A 24,126-nucleotide genomic window follows, 5' to 3' on the forward strand; every position below is an offset into this window, starting at 1 on the left:
TTTAGCTTCCAAATTGAGTGAGATTGATTTATTTGGGTGTGCTTACCTCTCTCTCTCCCTATATCTAAACCCTACCTTTGGGAAAAGGAAGGGGAAGAGGGGAGGGCACTCTATAAATTGTCATTGGGTCTATCAAATTTATTAGAGTCTTTGGGAACTTGCATTTGAACCCAAGACAACTGGTCAGGCCACACCTTGAGTGCTACATCCAGTTCTGGGATCCTCAGTTCAAGAGAGATGTTGAGATACTGGAACGTGTCCAGAGGAGGGCAACAAAGCTGGTGAGGGGCCTGGAACACAGCCCACTAGAACAGGTCACTGAAGGCCTCATACAACCTGGCCTTGAACACCTCCAGGGAAGGAGCATCCACAACCTCCCTGCAGAACCTGTGCCAGTGTCTCATCACCCTCACTGGAAAGAACTTCTTTGTAATAGCAGTTTCAATCTCCCCCCTGCCAATTTAAACCCATTATTCCTCATCCTGTTATTACAAGACCTTGTCAGTAGTCCCTCCCCAGCCTTCCTCTAGCTCTTTTCAGATCTTGGAAGGCCATTGCAAGGTCTCCTCAAAGCCTTCTCTTCTCCAGGCTGCAGAGCCCCAACTCTCATAGCCTGTCCTCAGGCTGCAGCCCTCTGAGCATTGCTTCCCTTAGGTGCAGCAAGATGATGCAAGCAGGGTGTTATGGCTGTCTCATCTGAGTAATTAAAAAAATGTTGTCTGAAAAATGGTTTTCTTTACCCACTGTGCAACAAATCCAATCACACACAAGCTGAGATACTGATTTGTTAACAAAGTTGCAGGAGTCTGGATGCTGCTTTTGGTGGTTTAGCCTAGGCTCCCTTAAGCAAGCCACAGACTTCTCTAGCGGGACCAGAGACATCCAGGAGGTAGACCCCAGAAATCGTCTCACTGAGTGAATAAGAACCAGAGGTGGTGGAATGGGGCTGAGCTCATAAATCACTGAAGTACACACATGGGATATAACTGAATTTTATTCTGGATATTAGCTTCACAAAAATCAGTTGCAAATTTCTTATTTCTTCTGTTCTGAATTATGTTTTACATCAAATCGTTTTTAGGTACACCTAAATCATAGTATCATAGTATAGTATCATAGTATCATCAGGGTTGGAAGAGACCTCACAGATCATCAAGTCCAACCCTTTACCACAGAGCTCAAGGCTAGACCATGGCACCAAGTGCCACGTCCAATCCTGCCTTGAAGTGCCCCAGGGACGGCGACTCCACCACCTCCCCGGGCAGCCCATTCCAGTGTCCAATGACTCTCTCAGTGAAGAACTTTCTCCTCACCTCCAGCCTAAATCTCCCCTGGCGCAGCTTAAGGCTGTGTCCTCTCGTTCTGGCGCTGGCCACCTGAGAGAAGAGAGCAACCTCCTCCTGGCCACAACTACCCCTCAGGTAGTTGTAGACAGCAATAAGGTCACCCCTGAGCCTCCTCTTCTCCAGGCTAAACAATCCCAGCTCCCTCAGCCTCTCCTCGTAGGGCTGTGCTCAAGGACTCTCCCCGGCCTCGTCGCCCTTCTCTGGACACGCTCAAGCATCCTAATGTCCCTTTTAAACTGGGGAGCCCAGAACTGAACACAATACTCAAGGTGTGGTCTAAGCAGTGCAGAGTACAGGGGCAGAATGACCTCCCTGCTCCTGCTGACCACACCATTCCTGATGAAAAGATTTATTGTCTGAGGTTTGAGCCGTGAGCTGCCCAGGTGTGGTGGTTTGGCTCTGGTCTCCTTAAGAAAGCCACAGAGTTCTCCAGGAGGACCAGAAAAGTTCAGGAGGTGGACCTTGGAAATCGTTATTTTGTTATCCAACCCCATAATCCTGCTGTTGCTTTATAAGTGGGCAGCAAAGCCAAACCTCTCCTTTTCTGTCTTCCTTTGGCTCTCCAGAGGGAGTCTTAACTAGTAACTAATGGGGTTAGTAACCTGCCTGCAACCTTCAAGGTTACAGTGAATTTCTTGCTGCACAATCAGGTCTGTTTGGGGCCTAATGGCAGATGATAGGGTTGGGGGGGAGAGAGGGAGCACTGCAGTTTGGTGGTTTAGCTTGGCTGGGGGAATGGCTTTGGGGGAGTTCTCATGTATCCCATATCTGGATTCACGCATGCCATACTTTGGTGAGAGGCCTGGAGCACAGTCCTATGAGGAGAGGCTGAGGGAGCTGGGGTTGTTGAGCCTGAGAAGAAGGAGGCTCAGGGGTGACCTCATTGCTCTCTACAACTGCCTGAAGGGAGGTTGTAGCCAGGTGGGGTTGGTCTCTTCTCCCAGGTAACCAGTAACACAACAAGGGGACATGGCCTCAAGCTGTGCCAGGGCAGGTTCAGGCTGGATGTTAGGAGGAAGTTTTTCTCAGAGACAGTGATTGGCATTGGAATGGGCTGCCCAGGGAGGTGGTGGAGTTGCTGTCCTTGGAGCTGTTCAAGAGGAGCCTGGCTGAGGCACTTAGTGCCATGGTCTAGTTGGTTGGCTAGGGTTATGTGCTAGATTGGACTGGATGATCTTGGAGGTCTCTTCCAACCTGGCTGATTCCATAATTCTATCTTTAAATACACTTTTTTTGTATTCCTCTCCAATTCAGCAAGAGTGGTTTTATCTTACTGCCTTCAGGAGTAAAATAATTTCATTTCTGTCCACTCTTTAAACCCAAGACACTAGATGGTCACCTACAATGCTAGAGCACTCCAATAAAATTCCCCAAGTATTAATTTCTTACCATCAAACTACCGTTTAAGCATGTCATGGAAGGCCAGAGTGGGCCTTGTACATGTCTTGGCTTGCCCAGGCATGATCTCATGGTCCCCTTCTCTCTGCTAGGGTGGGGGGAAGGAGAGCACAGGGAGAAGACAAAAGGCTTGGAGGCACCCACTTTAAGGGTCCAAAACTTTCCCAGATTTGTTCTACTCAAAGGAGAGCAAGCACCTAATATGATCAGGTTTGGCAAAGTGCCATTCTGAGTGGTGAATCTCTGTGGCCAAAGGGGCCATTGTATTCAGGCAAATAGTAAATAGGCTTTTGCCACATGCCTGTGCTGCGTTTGCCTGCTCTGCCCTGCTACATTGTGCTCTGCTTTGCTTGCAGTGACTTTCAAGACACCGACAGAACTCCCTTCAAGTGTTTGGGTACTGTCTGGTACTATTTTGTGAGTAAATATTCAAAGCCTCTTTGTAAAAAAATCTGTAACTAGATTCTATTGTGCCTTCTGCCTTAGCCTTAGCAGGAGGAAGAAGCCTCTCAAGTTCCCTACTGGGCAAGTGGTATAATTGAAGCTAAGATCTTCTTTCCAGTTCCGAGTTTAATGTTTGCATTTGCTAGTTGTTTCTTAACTGTTTCCAGGTTTCCTGTTCCCTGTGTGTATAAATATCCAAACTCTGTGTTTCAAACACTGTAAATAAGTTTTCTGGCAAGATTTAATGTTAATAAACAATTTTCACAGCTATTAACAATCTTTGCCTTAATATCAAAATTATTATTAATTTTGCTCTTTTTTTTTTTTTTTTGCATAACAAAGCACAACCTTCCAATACCCAATTGGTTTGTGTCTTTGCCTTCAATTAAACCAACAGTATCTATGAAATCAACAGCACTTGCAGTTAGAGGTGTGGTCTTAAGGGTAAGCAGCTTCTCAGCACAAGGAGAGGTGTGACTCTGTTTCACAATGACAGGTTAATGAGTAAAATTCACTCATGAGGAACATACATCTGTGGTAGTTTGAGGGATCCTGGGTCTCCCTTAACAAAACCATAGGGACAGAGGCCCATCCCAGGGAGTTGGACCTGCTCATGCCAGGATATCAGAATGTTGTTATTGTATTCCATCTTCCAGTATCGCAGCTTAAAAGATAGTGCCTGACTGATGTCTCCCCCTTCTCTTCCCTGCTTTTCTTCTCTTCACCTCTTTGGGAACAGTGCATGTTCTTACCTCATGGTTCATGGGGGAGATGGCTGGCAGGGAATTGAGCTGCATCGCTGAGGCCCACCGAGGCTTTGTAGGCCCCAGCTGAGGAGAGTAGTTTTGGCCTACCCTCAGGCTGACTGAAAGTGGAAGGGGTGGAGGATTCTAGGTTGGTTTTTGTACTTACTCTACCTGATTGCCTTTTGTATACATGCTCTCTCTTTAAACTTCCAATCAGTGTGCAGTATCCTCATTCATACTCCTGGAAAGGAGTAATTTCTGTCCTCCAGTCCCAGGCATGCTCGTGGCCCCAAACTGGGACATCGCAACAGTTTTATGTCTTCATGGTTTCTTCTTTCAGCAACAAGTTCTTGTTTATTTTGATCTTGGTGTCCTTTGTGTCTTCTTCTTACATCCTTTTGATTTACTTTCGTGGAAGCTCCTGCACAGGCTAGGCACCATCAATCTTTTGGGCTGCTCTTCAGGGACATCATTGCTAGGAAAGCATACACTGTTTATTCAAAGTGAACAGTTTTACACCAAGAAGCCTCTGGTCTATGGTCCTCCTTAGAAGACCAATGTAGTATACTTAACCCTAAGTTAAACAGTGTCACTATGACCCAAGCATTTTCTAAGTTTCACTTGGAAAACAGAGTCTACTGTTCTTCAAGTGACTGGAACGTGTCCAGAGAAGGGCAATGAAGCTGGTGAGGGGCCTGGAACACAGTCTTGTGAGGAGCGGCTGAGGGAGCTGGGGGTGTGCAGCCTGGAGAAGAGGAGGCTCAGGGCTGACCTCATTGCTGTCTACAACTACCTGAAGGGACATTGTAGCCAGCTAGGGGTTGGTCTCTTCTCCCAGGCAACCACCAATAGAACAAGGGGACACAGCCTCAAGTTGTGGCAGGGGAAAGTATAGGCTGGATGTTAGGAGGAAGTTCTTCACAGAGAGAGTGATTGGCATTGGAATGGGCTGTCCAGGGAGGTGGTGGAGGCACCGTCCCTGGAGGTGTTCAAGAAAGGCCGGATGAGGCACTTAGTGCCATGGTCTAGTTTATTGGCTAGGTGCTAGGTTGGACTGGGTGATCTTGGAGGTCTCTTCCAACTTGGTTGATTCTATGATTCTATGATGATGGATTTACAGTAGCAATTCCAGGCATTACAGAATAGAGAGGGAAGCAGGAGATACCAGGGGTCTTGTAATTCACGCAGTAGAATGAAGAACAGCACACTGTTAATTTATTAAAATTGACTGAGAAATACAGCTTTCAACTACTGAATTACTCATCTGTGTGGGAGAAACTAAGCACAGCCACCTGAAATCCTACAGAATGTGGGGATGTCTGACAGCATCTGACTGATGGCTGCTGGCAGAACTGCAATAGTGAAGAGAATTAACTTTCCGAAGGGGCAGCCTGTCTAGCAGCATTCTTTCTGAAGCAAAAGGCTTTGAGACAGCTTTGATTTCAGTGATTTGCTGCCCCACATTATACAGCCTTATGCAGCAGATAAGCAGATAGTGATCTGCAGGTGCAAACAACAGGCAGAAGTCAAAGAATCACAGAATGGTCTGAGTTGGCAGGGATCTCCAAAGGTCATCCAGCTCAAGCCCCTCTGCAGGCAGCTGGTGCATCCTCAACTAGATCAGGTTGCCCAGAGTCCCACTGAGCCTCACTTTGAACATCTCCAGGGACGGGGTCCCAACCATCTCCCTGGGCAACCTGTTCCAGTGTTGCACCGCCCTCATGGTAGTCAGCCTTACACTGAAATCACAAACCGATGCTCTATGCAGATTGCAGCAATTTCAAGCATTGAGGCTCCTGCTGTGCTGATACATGCAGAAAACCCATGAGCACTACCTTCTCCTGCATACTGGTGCAGGCTGTGGGGGTGCAGGAAGGATGGAAGTCTGCACGTCAGCGATGCAGAGAAAAGCAATGGAGGGGGGGGAGATCCTGAGACAGACGAAGGGTAAACAGATTACAGCAATACTCCACGGGAAAAATACACCTCCTACCCTAGTGCCGCCAGCGGAGGCTGAGCTGTCGATACAAGGAGTATCACCTCCTGGCGACTGCCAAGCTGCCGAATGCTAGCGAGGGGGAAAAGTTCCCCTTCAGCTTAGAGAAGGGACCTGGGGCTTTTCTTTGAGAGGCTGAGGGACCTGGGGCTTTTTAGTTTGGAGAAGACTGAGGGGGGATTTACTAAATGTTTATAAATATCTGAGGGCTGGGGGTCAGGAGAAGGGGGGATGGGAGTCACAGGCTCTGCTCACTTGCTCCCTGAGACAGGACAAGGCGCAATGAGTGGAAGCTTCAGCACAGGAGGTTCCACCTCAACGAAAAGGGGAACCAAGGAGGTTGTGGAGTCTTCTTCTCTGGTTCCTTTCAAGGCCTGTCCGGATGCATTCCTGTGTGACCTGAGCTAGACTGTATTGGTCCTGTTGTGGCAGGGGGTTTCGACTCGATGATCTCTTTGGGTCCTTTCCAAACCGCTGACATTCTGTGATCCTGTGAACGACGTCTCACCTCCCCGGGCACGGTCCAGCTGCCTCGTTCCGCTCCCTCGCAGCTTCCCCCCTCCCTCCTCGGGCCAGCTGTAGGCCGCGAAAGCTCCGCACCGCAACGCGCCTCGACAGACAGCCGGGGGTGCCTGAGCCACCTTCTTCCGCGCCGCCAGCGCCGCAGGGCCAATGCCCCGCACACTCCGTGCGGCAGAATAAGCGCTCCGCCGCACCGCTTCCACAGGCGGGGCTTGCCTCAGCCTGGGGGGGCGCTGCGCCCGGCGCCCGGGCTGGCTGCGGCGCAGGGGCGGCCCGGGAGGAGGTGGCTCTGTGAAGTCATAAATGACGCAAGGCTCCCGGAAGCAGGCGGGAGAGGAGGGAACGGCGGAGAGCGAGGGGAGTTCCCGCCGCTGTCGTCGGTAACTTGGCGCAGCCGCCCCTCTCCTGCCTGAGTTTCTGGTCTCCTCTTACACCAGGCAGTACCTGCCGAGGTTATGTCGCTCTTCCAGTCCGCCTTGGACTTCCTGGCGGGCCCCGGCTCCCTGGGGGCCGCCAGTCGCGACCAGAACGATTTCGTGGGACAGACGGTGGAGATGGGAGACATGAAACTGCGCATCAAGCGAGTCATCGCCGAGGGTAAGAGCGGACGACAGCAGCCGGCTGCGCCGGGCCCTGCGGGGTGGGCCGCGTTGCTGCTGGGCTGGGCTGGGCTCCTCCTCGGGCGCCGGACCTCCTACTCCCCTGGCTGGGCCGGGACGGCTTCCTTATTGGCCGGCCGAGCCCTGCGGGGAGAGGCCTTGGGCGAGTGACGGTGCCCGGTCGGCTGGGTCCGTAGGCTGGCAACTTCCTGCTGCGCGGCCGACTGACCTCTCCGAAAGGCTTTATGCCTCTTCGCTGCTGCTTTAGCTGGGGGCCGTGGGCACCCAGGAAGGCGTTTAGCGAGGACTGGCTGTAGAAGCAATACTCACTGCTGTTAGCCTGCTTGAGGAGCGTGTGTAGGGGTCTAGTGTGTCGTGTGACTCCTTCTTCACTTGCTTTATGACTTAAAATGCTGTCACCGCCTAACAGCTCTCAAAAGAGTTTATAATCTAGGACCTCATGGAAATGCTGGGTCGCATATCTACTTAAAAAAACCACAACAACAAAGAAACACCCCACAAACAAAACTAGAACGGACGCACAAACAAACAAAACCCAAACCAGTGTGCACTGTTGTGCCAAAGGTGCAGCTCTGCCTGTGCTGTTAAGTTGGGGATTTTTCGGTTTTAAAACAATGAAGTTCGGGAACGCAAATGTTAGGAGGCTGATCCGGTTCTGCCTGTAGACTTCGCTGAGATTAGATTTCTGGGCAGTTTTCAGTAGAGGCATCTCGGCACCCCCGGTTGCAGATCTGCTGAGGTAGGTGCTGTGGTTGGTGTGCACGTTACTTTGAAATTAGCAGAAATTTGGATCCCGTCGCCCGTGTGGTCAGAGGAGTTGCTTTGTTTTGACAAGCAGACATTGGAAGCTTGTCTAAGAAGATTAAAATGAGTATTTGTGAATATTAATGCAGTGACTTAATTGATTAACTTTGTACGAGTGGATGGTGGTGTTTAGGTTAAACACCTGAAAGCTCTGTTCAGAGTTGGTTCTCCTTGTCGAAATTTCCTGTAAGTGCTTCTTATAGTAATCTTGTATGAAAATAGCTTTGTAAGTACTCAGTACTTTTTTGGTTGAAGTCTTAGTTACCAGGTTGGGAGAGAAATTTGATCAATTCAAGAAAGATGTTGAGGTGCTGGAACATGTCCAGAGAAGGGCAACAAAGCTGGTGAGGGTCCTGGAGCACAAATCCTATGAGGAGAGGTTGAGGGAGCTGGGCCTGTGCAGCCTGGAGAAGAGGAGGCTCAGGGGTGATCTTATTACTGTCTACAACTACCTGAAGGGGCATTGTAGCCAGGTGGGGGTTGGCCTCTTCTCCCAGACAACCAGCAATAGAACAAGGGGACACAGTCTCAAGTTGTGCCAGGGTAGGTATAGGCTGGATATTAGGAGGAAGTTCTTCACAGAGAGAGTGATTGGCATTGGAATGGGCTGCCCAGGGAGGTGGTGGAGGCACCGTCCCTGGGGGTCTTCAAGAAAAGCCTGGATGAGGCACTTAGTGCCATGGTCTAGTTGATTGGACAGGGCTGGGTGCTAGGTTGGACTGCATGATCATGGAGGTCTCTTCCAACCTGGTTGATTCTATGATTCTAAAGGGTTAGCTCGTTTATTAAAGATGTGCTTGTGTATAACAACAGGACATTGGTCTTCATTACTTTCATGTTCTTAAGGTCAAATAAGTTAATTCAGTGCTTAAACACTTTAGCATATGATCTCAGATAAGGGCTGTCACCTTTTTCCAGTTCTGCCTTGAGCCTTTCTTTTATAGTTGCTTTACAAAAGATCCAGAGTTGTGAACGAAGTGTAAGCTCTTCATATAATGTGACTGCAAGGTGAGCACAAACAAAACAGCTGGTGCTGCTGACACCACTACATTCCTTCCAGAATTGACTAGAGCAGTTTCCAGAGAACACCAAAGGAAAGGAAGGACAGGAAGCTGTGTTTGAGATGTAACTGCTGCTCAGTTCCTGCTTCTGAAACAAGAATTTCATACTTTCCTGTGGCAGCAGCCTCCTGTTTGCCAGGGTCTGACACAGGCTTTCTAAAACGGTAGGGGAAAGATGGCAGATTAGATGATTTGAACCAAGTGGAGACATGCTTTTAAGTCAGAGGCTCTTGAGAATTTATCTGTGTTCCACATTGATCTCAGTATTAGGTTTTCATTTCATGTTTTCTCTATTTCACCAAATGAAATAGGTCCCTGTTTTTTGTAGGAATACATTCCAACCAATGTAGCTGGACTAAACCAACCTTCAGGGTATATTCACTGTAAATGCAAGTTATAGAAGTCCCAACCTCTCTTGCAGTTTTCAGGCTTGAATTTGTTTCTAGCATTTTGGGTTTGTTGCTGAAATTGAATTCACTTTTGATCTTTGAACCTACGTTTGACACCTTCTGATACACCCTTGTGTAACTACAGTTTATAAGCTTTCCCTTCCTTGCTTATAATTGCAGGATCTGTTTTTCCTAAGGGAGGCCTTTCATGCCAAATTGCCTACCAGAAAGACAAGTGCTACTTTCTGAATTTAGATTTCAAATCTGTGGTGAGCTATCTGTGGTAAGCCAATGCACAGAGCCTTTCCTGCAAGATCATAGAGTCTGCTTTGTTTTCAGTTGGTGTGATCAGAGTCTGTAGATTAGCATTGCACAGTATCATGTGGCAGCTTAAGTTCAGTTTTTCTCACACGCTGCAACTCTTTCCAGCTCTCTAGTGTGCTGGCTGCCTGTGTTGGTGCAGATACACATTTGGCTGCGCTGTAAAGTGAGACTTTAGCTACAATTCCTTTGGATGTGTTAATTTTTCAGGGGTGCCATGCTAGGGGTAGGGCTGAGTTCACTGAAAACGTGGTGTGCTGCTACAGTAAGCTGAGAACAACCTGAGGGATATGAGCTGGTGATGGTCTCTCTCACTGATACTGCCTCCAAAGGCATAAACAGATGAAGCGTGTCACAGGATGAACTGAGTACTCCTAGGTTACAGGATTTTCTGCTTGGGCATTTGTGTGTCCTACAGCAGTTAGGAAATTTGGAATTTAATCTATGCTTGCCCTTTGTGTGATGCTGTCTTCAGGAACTGTGGTTCTTTTGGGTCCTCTAGGTAAGTGCACAGACCACCATTCAGTTTTGCTTAGGTAACATAGTCAATTACACTTACTAACATCTAATAAGTAGGTCTGCAGTATCTGACACTTTTGTGAGAGAAGGCACTCTTGTATGGCCTAAGTAATTTGTCAGTCTGAATATTCTCTACTTGTCTCTATCACAACACAGGCATCTGCATACTTGTAGCCCAGCTGTGTGTGATAAGAGTTCTCCAAATGCTTACTAACATGTTTAATTTTTATAGGCTTAGGTGAGGTTGGCTTAAGCTGTGGTCTCTGCCATATGCCTTGTGCATAACTGTCCACAGAATAGCATTTTTACATTGATTTTGTTCAGTTAACATCTGGGATGTTCTGGAATGTCCTTCCTTGTCATTCAGAAATACCACAATTGTCTGTCAACCATCTAGATGAGGGACCTAGATGGTTCTTAATGACTCAACAATTGATGTAGCCTGTGCATTTGACCTTGGAGGAGAGTTGGGAGAGCAAATGAGCACAAGAGGCAAACCTGTAGTTTTCAGAGATGTCTGGTTTCTTTATCCTGAAAACTAGCATGTTAGCACAGTCAAACAACCTTGCAGTTTTGTTTTTCAAATGCAAGGTCCAGATGGCTTTCATTTCTGCCTATGTGGGACAGAGTAACTCTTCTAATAGAACGTGTGCTTGTTTGCTTGCCAATGTTGATGCTTAAGGACTGCATGAGATACTTAGGGCCATGATCTAGTTGATTGGACTGGACTGGGTGCTAGGTTGGACTGGATGATCTTGGAGGTCTCTTCCAACTTGGTTGATTCTATGGTTCTAAGTAAATAGGGGAAATTTATTATCTCCAGTGTACTCTAGAAGGAATAGAACATAGCCAGTGGGCTCTAAGAGTAATAGTTGAAGGAGTGCTGATGTCAAAGATGGTCACAGAGTCACTGGGCTGACCAGGTTGGAAAAGACCTTTGAGATCATCGAGTCCAAACTATCACTTAACACCTTCTAATCAACTAGACCATGGTTCTAAGTGCCTCATCCAATCTCCTTGTAAACACCTCCAGGGACAAGAACTCCACCACCTCCCTGGGCAGCCTGTTCCACTGCCAGTCACTCGTGCTGTGGAGAACTTCTTCCTAACATCCAGTCTATACCTCTCCTGGCACAACTTGAGGCTGTGTCCCCTTGTTCTGTTGCTAGTTACCTGGGAGAAGAGTCTGACCCCCACCTGGCTACAACCTCCTTTCAGATAGCTGTAGACAGATCTGCCCTGAGCCTCCTCTTCACCAGGCTAAACACCCCCAGCTCCCTCAGCCTCTTCTCACAGGACTGTGCTCCAGCCCCCTCACCAGCCTTGGAGCCCTTCTTTGGACACGTTCAAGCACGTCAACGACTTTCTTAAACTGAGGGGCTGGACACAGGACTCAAGGTGTGACCAAACCAGTGCTGATTATAGGGCAGAAGGACATCCCCTGGTCCTGCTGGCCACACTGTTTCTTGCGGTCAGTAAGACAGAGAAACTTTTTCCTCAGTTCTGCTTAGTAATGCTTTTCTGGCAATAGGGTGAACTGACATGAGATTAGCATCTCTGAGACATGCACTGTCAAATTCCATAGTTACAAAGGCAGTTGATTTTTATTTTGTTTGAGAATTGTAAATTGTACAGTTATGGTAGTTTTTGTAGTTAGCTAGAGACATATTTGCCATGTCCTAAGTGAATGATGGTCTGATATATTAAATAAGGTATTGACACAACTGCTTACAAGCTTGAAGATTATTCAGTTCTTAGATATAATCATGTTCTTCCTTAAACATTTCCATTGAGCATTTTTTTCTTGTAAAAGCAGGTAGCTGTTGCATTTGTGGGGTAACAGACATGGTCACAACAGTTTGTGAATTGTTTCACGTCTCTTGTTCATGGAATAAAAATAGAATATATAAGTATAGAGAACCTCAATTCTTGAGATTTTTTTATGGACATAGAGAACTTCACTTTTATGGAACAAAACCTGTTGTGTTTAAGTCTTTTGGAATTCTGAAAGTATAAAAGGATCTCCTGAAAGTTGTGTGGGTGTGGTTTTTTTCTTTTGTGTGCTTGGTTAGATTAATATTTTTAAGGGATTTTTGAGTTTTAAAAGTCAACAACTGCCTTGTAGTCACTCCGTGAGTAATGTTATGTCTCTCCAAGTACTCCAGTGTTTGAAACTTCATTTTGCTGCATGAGTACTGCTGTTGAGTTTTGTAGGTTGAACAGTAAATGAAATTATCAATGTGTCCTATTTCAGCTTTATTAAAGTTCCCAGGGCAGAGATAATACTAAGAGAAAAATAATCTCTAAAGTTTTGAATATTTGTCTCCTGCTGTTGAGATAAACCAGCTAAAAACAGTCATCCAATAGTCCTTTCAAGGACTTATTTTGAAACACTTTGTATTTAAATTATTCTGTTCCTTGATATCTGTGCTCAAGATAATTGCATCAAGAAAGTCACTTTATGCTATAATTACCATTCAACATTAGTTTTCATCTTTCTCAACAACTAATTCAGCTGCAGACTGAAAAGCTTGGATATGCTATGATTTCTCTTTAATTCTTTAGTGTAACTGCTGTTTTATGAATTGTAGGCTAAGTTATTCTATGTGAAAATGGGGCAGTGGTATCTTGGTTGATCCTGAAAGAATTTGTGTAGAACACCTCGGGGTCTTGTCAGTGGAGAGTAGTGATGATGACATCAAATGAAGAGAGCTTATCCTTTGGAGCACACTGAGAAATGTGGCCTGCTCATGTAGGCTGGTTGTAATGTGCTTGAAACTTGTGTTCCTGTTTTAGCCAGGTGCTTTTTGCCCTAACAAATACACATCAAAAGCTGAGACAAGTGTCTCTTGTGACCGTTTGAATGAGTGTTTCATTGTGGCCGTTTGAGCTAGATTTCTATCTCAGACATAAACAAATTTGGAACAGAGAAACTTAGAAGTGGAAGAGTAGTGGGATTCTCTGAGTGGAGAAGTAAACATTCCAGGGATAGGCTAGAAAATTACAACAGTGGATAAGTTAATATGATTAAGTTGGAGCATCAAAAGCTTTATGTCTGGAAGCACAACTTTTATCTCTCCCTTAGCTACTTCTGCCATGCCTGCTGCTATCTTCCCCCAGTGCTGTTTTGGCTGCTGCTTTGCTGCTTCACCCAATCTCCATCTTCTTTAAGGCTATTATATTCTGCAGTAGTTTATTCTCCTTATTCTGTTATATTTAGCTTGAATTGGAAAAAAAATTACAGTTTTGTTTTTTCTGACTTGCCAAATTCTGAGTTGTAGTGAATTTGCTTTACTGGAGGAGGGATCTGCTCTAACCCATCACATTCACTTTGTGTGAGGTTCTCTTGCAGAAGAGTCAGGAAGTTGATACCTTCCAGTGAACAGTCAAACACAGATGAAGATTTCTCTGCTTGTATTAATAACCTAATGAGCAGATGACTGGGGGGGTGCTTGCCAGCTCTTCAAACATCGTGTGACTGACACACTGTAGGGGTGGTTTCTGTATGGGACACTTGAGAGAAGTTCCAGAAAATGGCTTTTCAGGCAGTGCAGAGCTGCCAGCTAAAACCACTGTAACTTCTGTGGTGTTTTTGTATCATTTTCCTTAACACTTCGAAGAAATTAGAATTTTATCCCAGAGTTGCTCAGATTGTAAAAGACCTTTAAGGTCATCTAGGCCAGTCATTAATGTGATTGGCAGATCCTTGGCTAAATGATATCCCTAAGAACTATGTCTACAAGACTCTTAAATACCTTTACCAGTGTCCTGGACAAACGGTTCCAATGCTTGATAACCCACTCAGTAAAGAAATTCTTCCTAATATCCTACCTAAACTTGCCTTGATGCAAATCAAGGCCATTTCTTCTTGTCTTATTGTGTGCTGCTTGGTTGAAGAGGCTGACTCCTACCTCACTGCAGATTCCTTTCTGATACACAATTGTATGGGAAGCAGGTAACAAGCAAGTTCTGTAGCACACATTTAACAACCATTCTTCACGAGTGTTCGCTTCTTATGCTTTCCTTGAGCAATAAGGATGGGTGGAAGAGGAACATGGAAGATGAGGAACATGATGACAAGAAATATGCATTTGGACTGATCCGAGTCTAAAATTCTCACTATGCTCTTTCCTTAGAAACTAATCAATAGATTACAAACTTCACCACCCCCCCCCCTTTTTTTTTTTAGGATGTAAAAAATGTCATTAATTGAAGCCATAGGTGACATTTTATAGCTGCAGTTTGGTAGTGAAACTTGTGTCTGTCATTGACATACACCAGAAGTAACTGCTGCTGTGGATTTTGAGGTTTCTTCAGTATCAAATGAAAACAGGCAGTAATGATCTGTAGGTACAATTTTGTGGTCTCTGCAACTGCTAGGTTTACAGGTGGTGGTAGTCTAATTGCTGAGTTTTGGAGGGATAACATTCATAAAACTCTGAGTAGTAGAGGTGTAATGAACACTTAACAGTCAAGTATGGAGCTGAGCAAAGCCTTCAGCACTGTCCTGCATAACATCTTCATCTCCAAACTGGTGAAACATGGGTTTGATGGATAAAGACCTGGCTGTCAGTGGCTCCATGTCCCAGTGGAGGCCAGGGACAAGTGGAGTCCCTCAGGGATCAGTCCTGGGGCCAGTCTTTTTTAACGTTAGTGACATGGACTGTGGCATTGAGTACACCCTCAGCAAGTTCACCGATGGCACCAAGGTGTGTGGTGAGTCTGACAGCTGTGACCTGGGCAGGCTGCAGAGGTGGGCCCAAACCAACCTCATGAGACCAAGTGCAAGGTCCTGCGTCTGGGTGGAGGTGCCAATATAGGCTGGGCAGTGACAGGCTTGAGAGCAGCCCTGAGGAGAGATACTTGGGGGTTCTCAACATGAGCCAGCAGTGTGCACTTGCAGCCCAGAGAGCAACCAGAGCCTGGGCCGCATCAAGAGAAGTGTAGGCAGCAGGGCAAGGGAAGTGATCCTCCTCCTCCATGCTGGTGAGACCCCACCTGGACTACTGTGTCCAGTTCTGGAGCCTCTGTCACAAGAGGGATATGGAGGTGCTGGAAGGTGTTCAGAGAAGGACCACAAGGATGATCAGAGGGCTGGAGCTGCTCTGCTATGAGAGACTGAGGGAGTTGAGGCTGTCCAGTCTAGAGAGGAAGAGGCTCTGAGGTGACCTTGTTGCGGCCTTTCAGTATCTTAAGAGGGCCTACAAGAAAGCTGGGGAGGGACTTCTTAGGCTGTCATGTAGTGATAGGACTGCGGAGAATGGAACAAAGCTAGAAATGGGTAGATTCAGACTGGATGTTAGGAAGAAGTTCTTCCCCATAAGGGTGATGAGAGCCTGGAAGGGGTTTTCCAGTGAGGTGGTTGGAAGCCCCATCCCTGGAGGAGTTTAAGGCCAGGGTTGGATGAGGCTCTGAACAGCCTGATGTAGTGTGAGGCATCCCTGCCTATGGCAGGAGGGTTGGAACTAGATGATCCTTGTGGTTCCTTCCAACCCTGACTGGTTCTATGATTCTAAGTTTCTGTGGATATGGTAAGTTGGATGTGGTGGCAGATACTGGTATTTGGAGGTAGTATGAATGGAAGTGAGCTCCCTTCATCAAGTTTAACCTTAAGTAAAAGTGAAATAACCTGTGATATAAAAAGGTTGAATTGAGAGTGTAAACCAAGTGTGAGGCAGGCTTCTTTAAAGTGGGGGAAAAAAAGAATGACAATCTTTACAAAAGAACTGAAGCACCCTGACCCATTTGTTTTCACTTTTGCATTCCCTTTAGATGTAGAGTTCTCCCACTGTGAAGCAGAATAGTGCTGTTTTCTAAAGCCAGTGTTTCTTGGGCCAGCATCTCTTGGCTTCTGCTTGCAGAGAAGCTCTTAACGTTTCAGTGTATTCTACCTCAGCATTTTCCAGCGTTGTGGGAAAATACCCAGATCTTTGAGCTTGAGCCATGCTTCGTTTTTAAGGCAATTTCATGTTGTTATTAAGACTCTGTGGCTGACAGAGATGTGTGGCCGAACTTCACAAGGTACATATATGAGCCAGTGCTTGGCAAGAGCATTCTTCAGGGACTGATAGTGCTTATACTCTGGTGAAAAAGCATCTGCCTGCTTTTAGGTGAGATGCACTGGAACTGGCTAGAATGGCAGTATTTCAATCAAGTTGTAAGTGAAGCAGGCTGCTCAAAATCGATATGTAAACAAATTCGTTCAGTGTTTGGGAGGGTGCAAGTTATCTCAAGTAATTAAACAGGAAGTTATTCACACCATCCCTTTCTTATGACTAGTTAAGTGTGTGAGGAAATGGCATTACAGCAGCAAGCTGCGTTGTGCTGTAGTTTATGCCCTATTTTGATGCTTCACTAACTGACAAGTAGGAAAATTACCACTTCACTGAAATGGTTCATCAGAAAGGTCGGTGAAGATGGGAAAACAGGCAGGATAAAAAGGAAAAGGATGTTAAGATCAGTTTGATGTATAGGGCTTACATTGTTTTATATTAATTTATTTATTTATATTTGATTTATAGTGGGCTAATTTGGTACTATGTGATGCCTAGGTTTAACATGAGGGAGAGGGAAAATCTTTTGTTTGGAAAATAAACTCTTTGTAAGAGGATTAAGTACTGAAAAGAACAATGCCTGTGGGCTGTTGCAATGTAAAGATGATTGTAGAGTACTCATTAAAACAAAAGAGGTAAGAGTTAGTTCCTAATGCAAAGGAAGTAATCAGTGTGGGCCAGGAAGGTGAGGCTGGTAAACGTTGTGGTCAGGCGTGTTTCTCAGGGTCTGCCATGGAGTGGGATTGATGCTAAGAACTCACTTTTAGCTACTCCGTTATCACGAGTTGGTGCGGTGCACTGTAATAGCGTGTAAGTTTGTGCCCAGAGATAAGAAAGAAAATGTTTTCTTCTGCCATAAATTCTGTGGCAGAATATAATAATGTGAGACCGTTGTTGAAGGCTTGGGCTGTGTTGTGAAAACGGGATTGTGAAATGCTTCTACAGTGAAATAAGACTGTGGATAAGTGTGTGTGTGTACACACAGAGTAGTAGCCTGTAGGAGGAAATACTAAGATAACCAAGATAAGAAGCTTTAGAAAGCTGAGTTAAAATCATATACAGATGTCCACATGACGTGAAATGAGTGAAAACACCCCAAGTAAAGCTACATGCTTTCTACACCTTTAGAGAAAACAAAGCAGTCCTTTTAACCTTCATTTCATCATTTGCCTCAGATGGTTCTGCTATACAGACGTTTGTTCACACAGGTAGAAGGGTGTGGTCCTTCACTGGCTTGGCTGTATTGACTTTGAAATCCTTGGTGTGGCTATAGTTAAACAGGTGAACTTGCCTGGTGTGTGGGGTTGTTTTTTCTTCTTCATTTTTACAGGTTATACTACAAACTACTTTGGTCAAGGTGCCTGGCAAAGAAGTTTTGATGGTAAAGTTATCTCTGTTCAGCGCATATGAAAATCAACAGACTAGTTGTACCCAGAATGCTTTTGATAATGAAGCACTAGGACTATTTTTGCCCTTTCTGAATAGCTTTCACCAGAAGGTTTTAAATAAAAAATAAATTAAAATTGCATTCACAACTGATTTCCTTTGTTATCCCAGCATGGCTCAAACTCAGACTTCCCTCCTTTGTTACCATAAATACATAGGTTTTAAATTTGGTGTCAGCTGTAGTGCTGCAGTAGTAGTGAACCTGTCATGACTTAAGAGTGTGTGCAGTGTTGTATGGAGCTGAAATGTGTTCAGGTGAAACAGAAGTGACAGAATGAGCAATGTGGGTAAAACTGATGTTTTGATGAGGACGTAGCTAAGGTTAGACGCCAGCGTCCCAGTTGAATTCTGTCTTAACAGGTGTAGTGAATCAGAAATTTAACCAGACATAGAATCATACAGGTTGGAAGTAACCTCAAAGATCATCTAGTTACAACTCCCTGCCATAGGCAGGGATACCTCCCACTAGAACAGATTGCTCGAGGCCTCATCCAGCCTGGCCTTCAACACCTCCAGGAAGGGAACATCCACAGCTTCCCCAGGCAACCTGTGCCAGTGTCTCACCACCCTCACTGGAAAGAACTTCTTCCTAACACCCAGTTTCAATCTTCTCTCTGCCAGTTTGGACCCATTAACCTTTGCCCCATCATTAAAAGACCTTGTAAATAGTCCCATGATATCACTGTTTTTTTCCTTTGGAGTTCTGAAAAGCTTAATGAAACTTCATCTGTGTAAGATCTCACTACTTAATTTTGAGGTGTAACTACTAAAGTAAAACTGCATCTTTTGATCTGCTTGAGTACTCTGACACTATCGTTATCCTTATGAAGCTTCTGCCTTCTGCACCCTGTTCTAATACCTCTATATACATTGAGATATCCTATTGTATAAATCCTCCTAGAAGCTCTGGTAAGACATGCTGCCATTGATGGTGGCTTTAAAGAAGATTGTCTTCCTTACATAATTAAAGCATTATGTTAATACAAAATTTGATTCTTGCCAGCTTTAAGCATGACCTCAAAAAATACTATTTTGGACATTTCCATATGCAGATTTCATTAGGTTTCCAGATAATGCCAGTTCATGTTTCACTCAGATGTTTGTGTTTTAACTTAAGCAGAGCTCATATGCTTCTGTTAATTTCTCTTGATAACAATGATGATTTTTAAATGATTTACATTACTCAGAATATTGATTTGATCTGCTAAGCCAAAGTGAGGATTTATGATTTTCAGTATATGTCTGAAGTAGCCAGGAGGCTGAATTAAAAATGTCTTTAAATTCCTAGCTAGCAGGTAAGAACTGAGATTTTTTTTTTTTTGTTGTTACAAATGAGATTACTTTAGATGCAACAAAATTACTTAAACTTCAGGAACCTTTCTCAGTTGGTCCTAATACTGTGATTCTCCATCACAGACTTTTCTATCTGTAAGTCAACTTTTGCACTTTTTCATACAAATTTATTCTTTTGCTGCAGTTAGATTAATTTGCAATGGAGTAATCTCCAGAACTGAGTTTTTCCGCAGTTGTTTTTTTTTCCACTTTGTAGAACTGTTCTTGAGCAAATTGGTAATGTTTGAATCAAATAGTCTGGCAAAAAGGAGTAGGAAGGAAAACAACACTGTATGAAACGACAAAGGACAATTTAGCTATAGTATTGCATGTATTAGAAGCATATGCCTGAGTGCTTGAAATCACTTTCTGCTTTTAATACACACCCTGAAGCATGGAAGTTGTCTGAAAAGTACGAGGTGCAATATATTTAACGTGTTAACTGCCTTGGTTATTGCTGTTTTTAAGGAAGCATACAATCGTAGAATGGTTTAGGTTGGAAGGGACCTCAAATATCATAACGGCATAAACCCCAGAAGTAACTTAACTAAAATTGTTAGGCAACATTGGCTATTCTGAATCTAGTTTTTATGAGAACTTTCATTGAGAAGTACTGCTTCCTAGGAAATTTGTATATGCAGATAAATAGAATGCAGGAAAATAACAAAGGCAACATGCTTGTGGCACGTGGAAAAAGGGAAGAGACTGTTTTCTCTCTTGTGTGTAGGTTACCCATGCTCTTGGTAAGCCACTGAAAGATACATATACTTCTTACATGAATTTAGACACTTATGGTATCAAGGTTGGAAGAGACCTTCAAGATCACCCAGTCCAACCCATCACCCAGCCCTAGCCAGTCAACCAGACCATGGCACTAAGTGCCTCATCCAGTATTCTCTTCAACACCTCCAGGGACAGTGACTCCACCACCTCCCTGGGCAGCCCATTCCCATGCCAATCACTCTCTCTGTGAAGAACTTCCTCCTAACATCCAGCCTAGACCTCCCCTGGCACAACTTGAGACTGTGTCCCCTTGTTCTGTTGCTGGTTTCCTGGCAGAAGAGACCAACCCCCACCTGGCTACAACCTCCCTTCAGGTAGTTGTAGGCAGCGATGAGGTCACCCCTGAGCCTCCTCTTCTCCAGGCTAAATAACCCCAGCTCCCTCAGCCTCTCCTCACAGGGCTGTGCTCCAGACCCCTCACCAGCTTTGCTGCTCTTCTCTGGACACGTTCCAGTATCTCAACATCTCTCTTGAATTGAGGGGCCCAGAACTGGACACAGTACTCAAGGTGTGGCCTGACCAGTGCTGAGCACAGGGGCAGAATAACCTCCCTTGTCCTACTGGCCACACTGTTCCTGACACAGGCCAGGATGCCATTGGCTTCTTGGCCACCTGGGCACACTGCTGGCTCATCTTCAGCACATTTCTGGCTGGCTGCTTTCCAGCCACTCTGTTCCCAGCCTGCAGTTCTGCTTGGGATTGTTGTGGCCAGGGTCTGAAACTCTGTCCTTAGCCTTGTTAAATTTCATCCCACTGGCCTCTGGCCACCCATCTAGCCTATCAAGGTGTCTTTTATTTTTTTTTTCTGACTATATTAGCTCTGTTAGACTGAAAATAGTTATTTACCTGGGTGTTGAAATGTAAACTGACTTAGTGTGCCTTCTTCTTGTAGGTGGTTTTGCTTTTGTCTATGAAGCTCAAGATCTTGGAAGTGGAAAAGACTATGCTTTAAAGGTAAAAGAAATTTCCTTCACTACAGTTCTGTCTTACTGCATGATGCTTTATCATGACAGTTAATCCTTGATGTGTGCCACTGGAAAAGTCATTTGCAAAGGTCCTGAATGGTGAAGTGGGTTTTGTAGCACTCTGCACCTGTGTTTAGAGTAGTCATTTATGTTAGGATCATGTGCTTTTCATGCTCGGGTGCCAGAGATGGGCGTTGCTCTGTTAGGCACTTTTCACTGTTTGTCTTCACTTGCTCTGGAAATTAATGATCCTACCACAAGCATTTTGTTGCCTGTGTAACAGGAGTTGCTCCTAGTTACTTGAAGCGAGGTACAGGAATGCTTTCATTCTTCAGCAGCAGATTTAGCCTACTGGTTAGCTAACCTTTGTACTTCCAGAGTAAGTTTAAGTCTTAAAAATACTGCTTCACACTCTGACTCATTGATCAAACATTTAGCCTGACACTTTTCAGTGACCCTCTGATACGTATTTTTAAAGAGGTATAATAATTGTTTAACAGCTGAAAAGCTGAAGTATTGTGGGGAAGACAAAGTGAAATAATTTACTTTGTCATATTTTGTTGACAAAAAAAAATTCATGTCACTTGTGTTCGTCACAAAATGGCTTCATTTTTGAAGTAGGAATGTTTTATGTCTGTGTCAAAATGAAGACATCTGTCGTGCAAAGAAAGTGAAAAGGGTATTAGTATGAGAGGTGGGAGGGGTAAGGTGATGTTACACTGTCAGTAATTACTTGGTCTGCTTTTTTCCTTTTCATTCCACATCATACAGCAAAAAAACAAACATGTGACCAAACCCACATATTATTTATGCTCAAAATGTCATCTAGAAATAGTCCTATTTTAAAATAACAAGTAAAATATGAACCATTGTTGTACTGCCTCTGTTTTGTAAAACTGGTACTTCTGTCACAAATGGTCAGGTTGATTCTAGTCAAAAGTTGACTCCCAAGACCAAGTGATATTTGGAACAGCAACGTTTGATTCTGCTGCTGATTACACTGGAATACCGTTGAGAAAGTTAGGATGCATAATTTAGGGAAGTTTTAGTTGAAGTGTGTGGAAGGTTGTTCCTGAAAAGTTGAGGTGAATGATGAATCTAATACATGTCAGTGCTGAGTGTTGCAGCCAAGAGCCTCCAGGTTGTATGCAGCAGAAAACTGTCAGAAAGCAGTAAACTTTGACACTCAGTAAGCTATTTAGCTATCACTAAACCTGAGCAGTAGAGGTAGCTAGAAGTAGTATGTAGTAGATAGTATGTCAGAATGTGTAAGCTTACTGTTTGCTGTCCTATCAGAGTTCCTTAGGTCTTTGACTGTAGCTTTTCCATTGTGTTCTGGAAAAAAAAAATGAACTGTGCACTGTCTTTGTGGGCTTCAGTAATTGCATCTTCTCAATTACTCTGTTTTCCAACAGCGGTTGTTGTCTAATGAAGAAGAGAAGAACAAAGCTATTATTCAGGAAGTTTGTTTTATGGTATCCTTTTCTGGAACATATTTTAGTTTTTCTGTTTCATGGCTTGGCAGCAGACATTCCTGAGAAATGGAGGACTGCCTTAAATTTTTTTTTTTCCCCTGTACTATATACTGCTCAAGACTGATTCTGAGGAAGGTCTTGGTTTGTCATGAATCTGGCACCAACATCCAGAAAGTTCAGTTCTTCACAGATTGCAGGAATTTAGTGTGTGGGGATAACTTCGGTAGGTACTGTGGGCTTTGTCACATACTTCATCTAGTAAGAATTGAAATTCTGATTCTTGTGCTGTTGCTGTTATCAAGAGACCTTTTGACTATTCAGGTGATACTTAGATCTTGAGTAGACTTCCCTCACATACAGATTTACTGCCTTTGTGAGTACTCAAACCTTTGCTTTTAGTCTTGCATGTTTTTTTAAATTCTGCCTCAGATGTGTCCAGCTTTAGTTTTAAAAGGTAATACTGAATGTTGGAGAATGAGTTGCAGTAGAATTATATGCCTCTGAAACAATTTGATATTTCCAAGTGTCATTACTCTGCTGTTTTCTTCCTTGATGTTAGATGGTAGGTATAATATAATCTCAGGGTTGGTAGTCCTTGGTTTTTGTAAGCTCTGTATTTGCTCACTGCTGTCTGCTTTTAAGACCTTCATTTTTTTTTAAATTCCCTCCAAGAGCTTAATTTCTGAGTTACAGGTTGAAAAACACTGATCTTACTTTAAAATGCCTAGCTATATCTTTTTATGATTACTGAAATGCTTGGCAACATCTTAGTAAACACTGTTCAGCAGAAATACACTTGTGAAGAAGAGACTTCTGTAGCATTACATAGTTTTTACCTATTCTGACAGATGTTTGTTTGCTCATTTGTTTTTGTTCATAGTTCAGGCTTTTCTGAATTATATGTATGACATGAATGAGGGTTAGCTGTTTCTAACTTTCAAAGATGTAACTCTGAAGTGAAATTCCTACAGCTGTGAGTGTAAGAATGTTAAGAAATGTATGAGGTATAAAATAAGACTTTGGATTAATTCTGAACTGGTGGGTCTAATTTATCTTCTTTCCTGTTCAGGCTTGGTGAATGCAATTTTGTAAACAGAATTTGTTGCAGGCATAAGTCTTAAGTATATAGCCAAGATGATGCATCAGGTACAGCACAGGCATAATGCAATTTAACATTCACTGGGAGGAACAAAGATCACTTATTTTACTCTCCCCCTTTACATGGTTTGAGAAAGATACCTTGAGTTTTTGAACAGAAGGTGAAAGAAGACAAAGATTTGAATATGAAGAATGATTACTAATGATGGGAGGAAAAGTTTCCTGTTTTTTTAGAGCTTTTTTTTTTCTTTTAATTACTTAAATTTGATATGTAACTTACTACTTGCTTTGCAAAGATAGGTGTACTTTCTTTATCAGTTGCCTATCCAGATGGCTGATTGTTAAAATATCTTTCCATCGCTTTTGCTAACACTTTGCAGTCATTGTCAAAAAAAAAGTAGGCCTCTTACAGAGTTCAGTTTCCTCACAGCCTTAATCACAAGAATTCTTGTGACGTTGATTTTTATCTTTTATTGCATTACCTTCAGTGGCTTCTCTTGAACTCTGCGTTTTCTTTCTGCTAAGGCGTGGATTTCCCTTTTCTGCTTAATGTTTTAATTGCAGCTGTAATACTTGCTGTGGTTTTAAGCTAACGTTTCAGATGAGCTGTTTGTGAAAGGCTGTATGTGATAATACCAGTAAGCTTAGTTGTGTTTTCCTTGACAATGTTACCTTCAGAAAAAACTTTCAGGTCATCCCAACATTGTCCAGTTCTGCTCTGCTGCATCTATAGGAAAAGAAGAATCAGACACAGGGCAGGGAGAGTTTCTTCTGCTTACAGAGCTGTGTAAAGGTAAACTTTATTTTT

The 24,126-nt window shown here is 44.0% G+C and overlaps 1 protein-coding gene across 2 annotated transcripts in view; it reads left to right on the forward strand.

Annotated features, from left to right (window-relative positions):
• The first annotated feature begins 6,791 nt into the window (after nt 1-6,791).
• Nucleotides 6,792-24,126, forward strand: part of GAK (cyclin G associated kinase) — a 92,952-nt gene continuing 75,617 nt past the window's right edge. Inside the window, exons 1-4 of one of the 2 annotated variants that reach the window (XM_064176354.1) lie at nt 6,792-7,049; nt 20,673-20,734; nt 22,161-22,220; nt 23,997-24,111. In XM_064176354.1, coding sequence (XP_064032424.1) covers nt 6,908-7,049; nt 20,673-20,734; nt 22,161-22,220; nt 23,997-24,111 — 379 coding nt within the window. In that variant the 5' untranslated portion in view covers nt 6,792-6,907. Of the gene's footprint in view, nt 7,050-20,672; nt 20,735-22,160; nt 22,221-23,996; nt 24,112-24,126 lie in introns of those variants that run through there. The other variant, XM_064176353.1, reaches the window with a different exon arrangement.

The sequence above is a fragment of the Pogoniulus pusillus genome, chromosome Z (genome assembly GCF_015220805.1).
Source record: "Pogoniulus pusillus isolate bPogPus1 chromosome Z, bPogPus1.pri, whole genome shotgun sequence".
Classification (NCBI taxonomy): Eukaryota; Metazoa; Chordata; class Aves; order Piciformes; family Lybiidae; genus Pogoniulus; species Pogoniulus pusillus.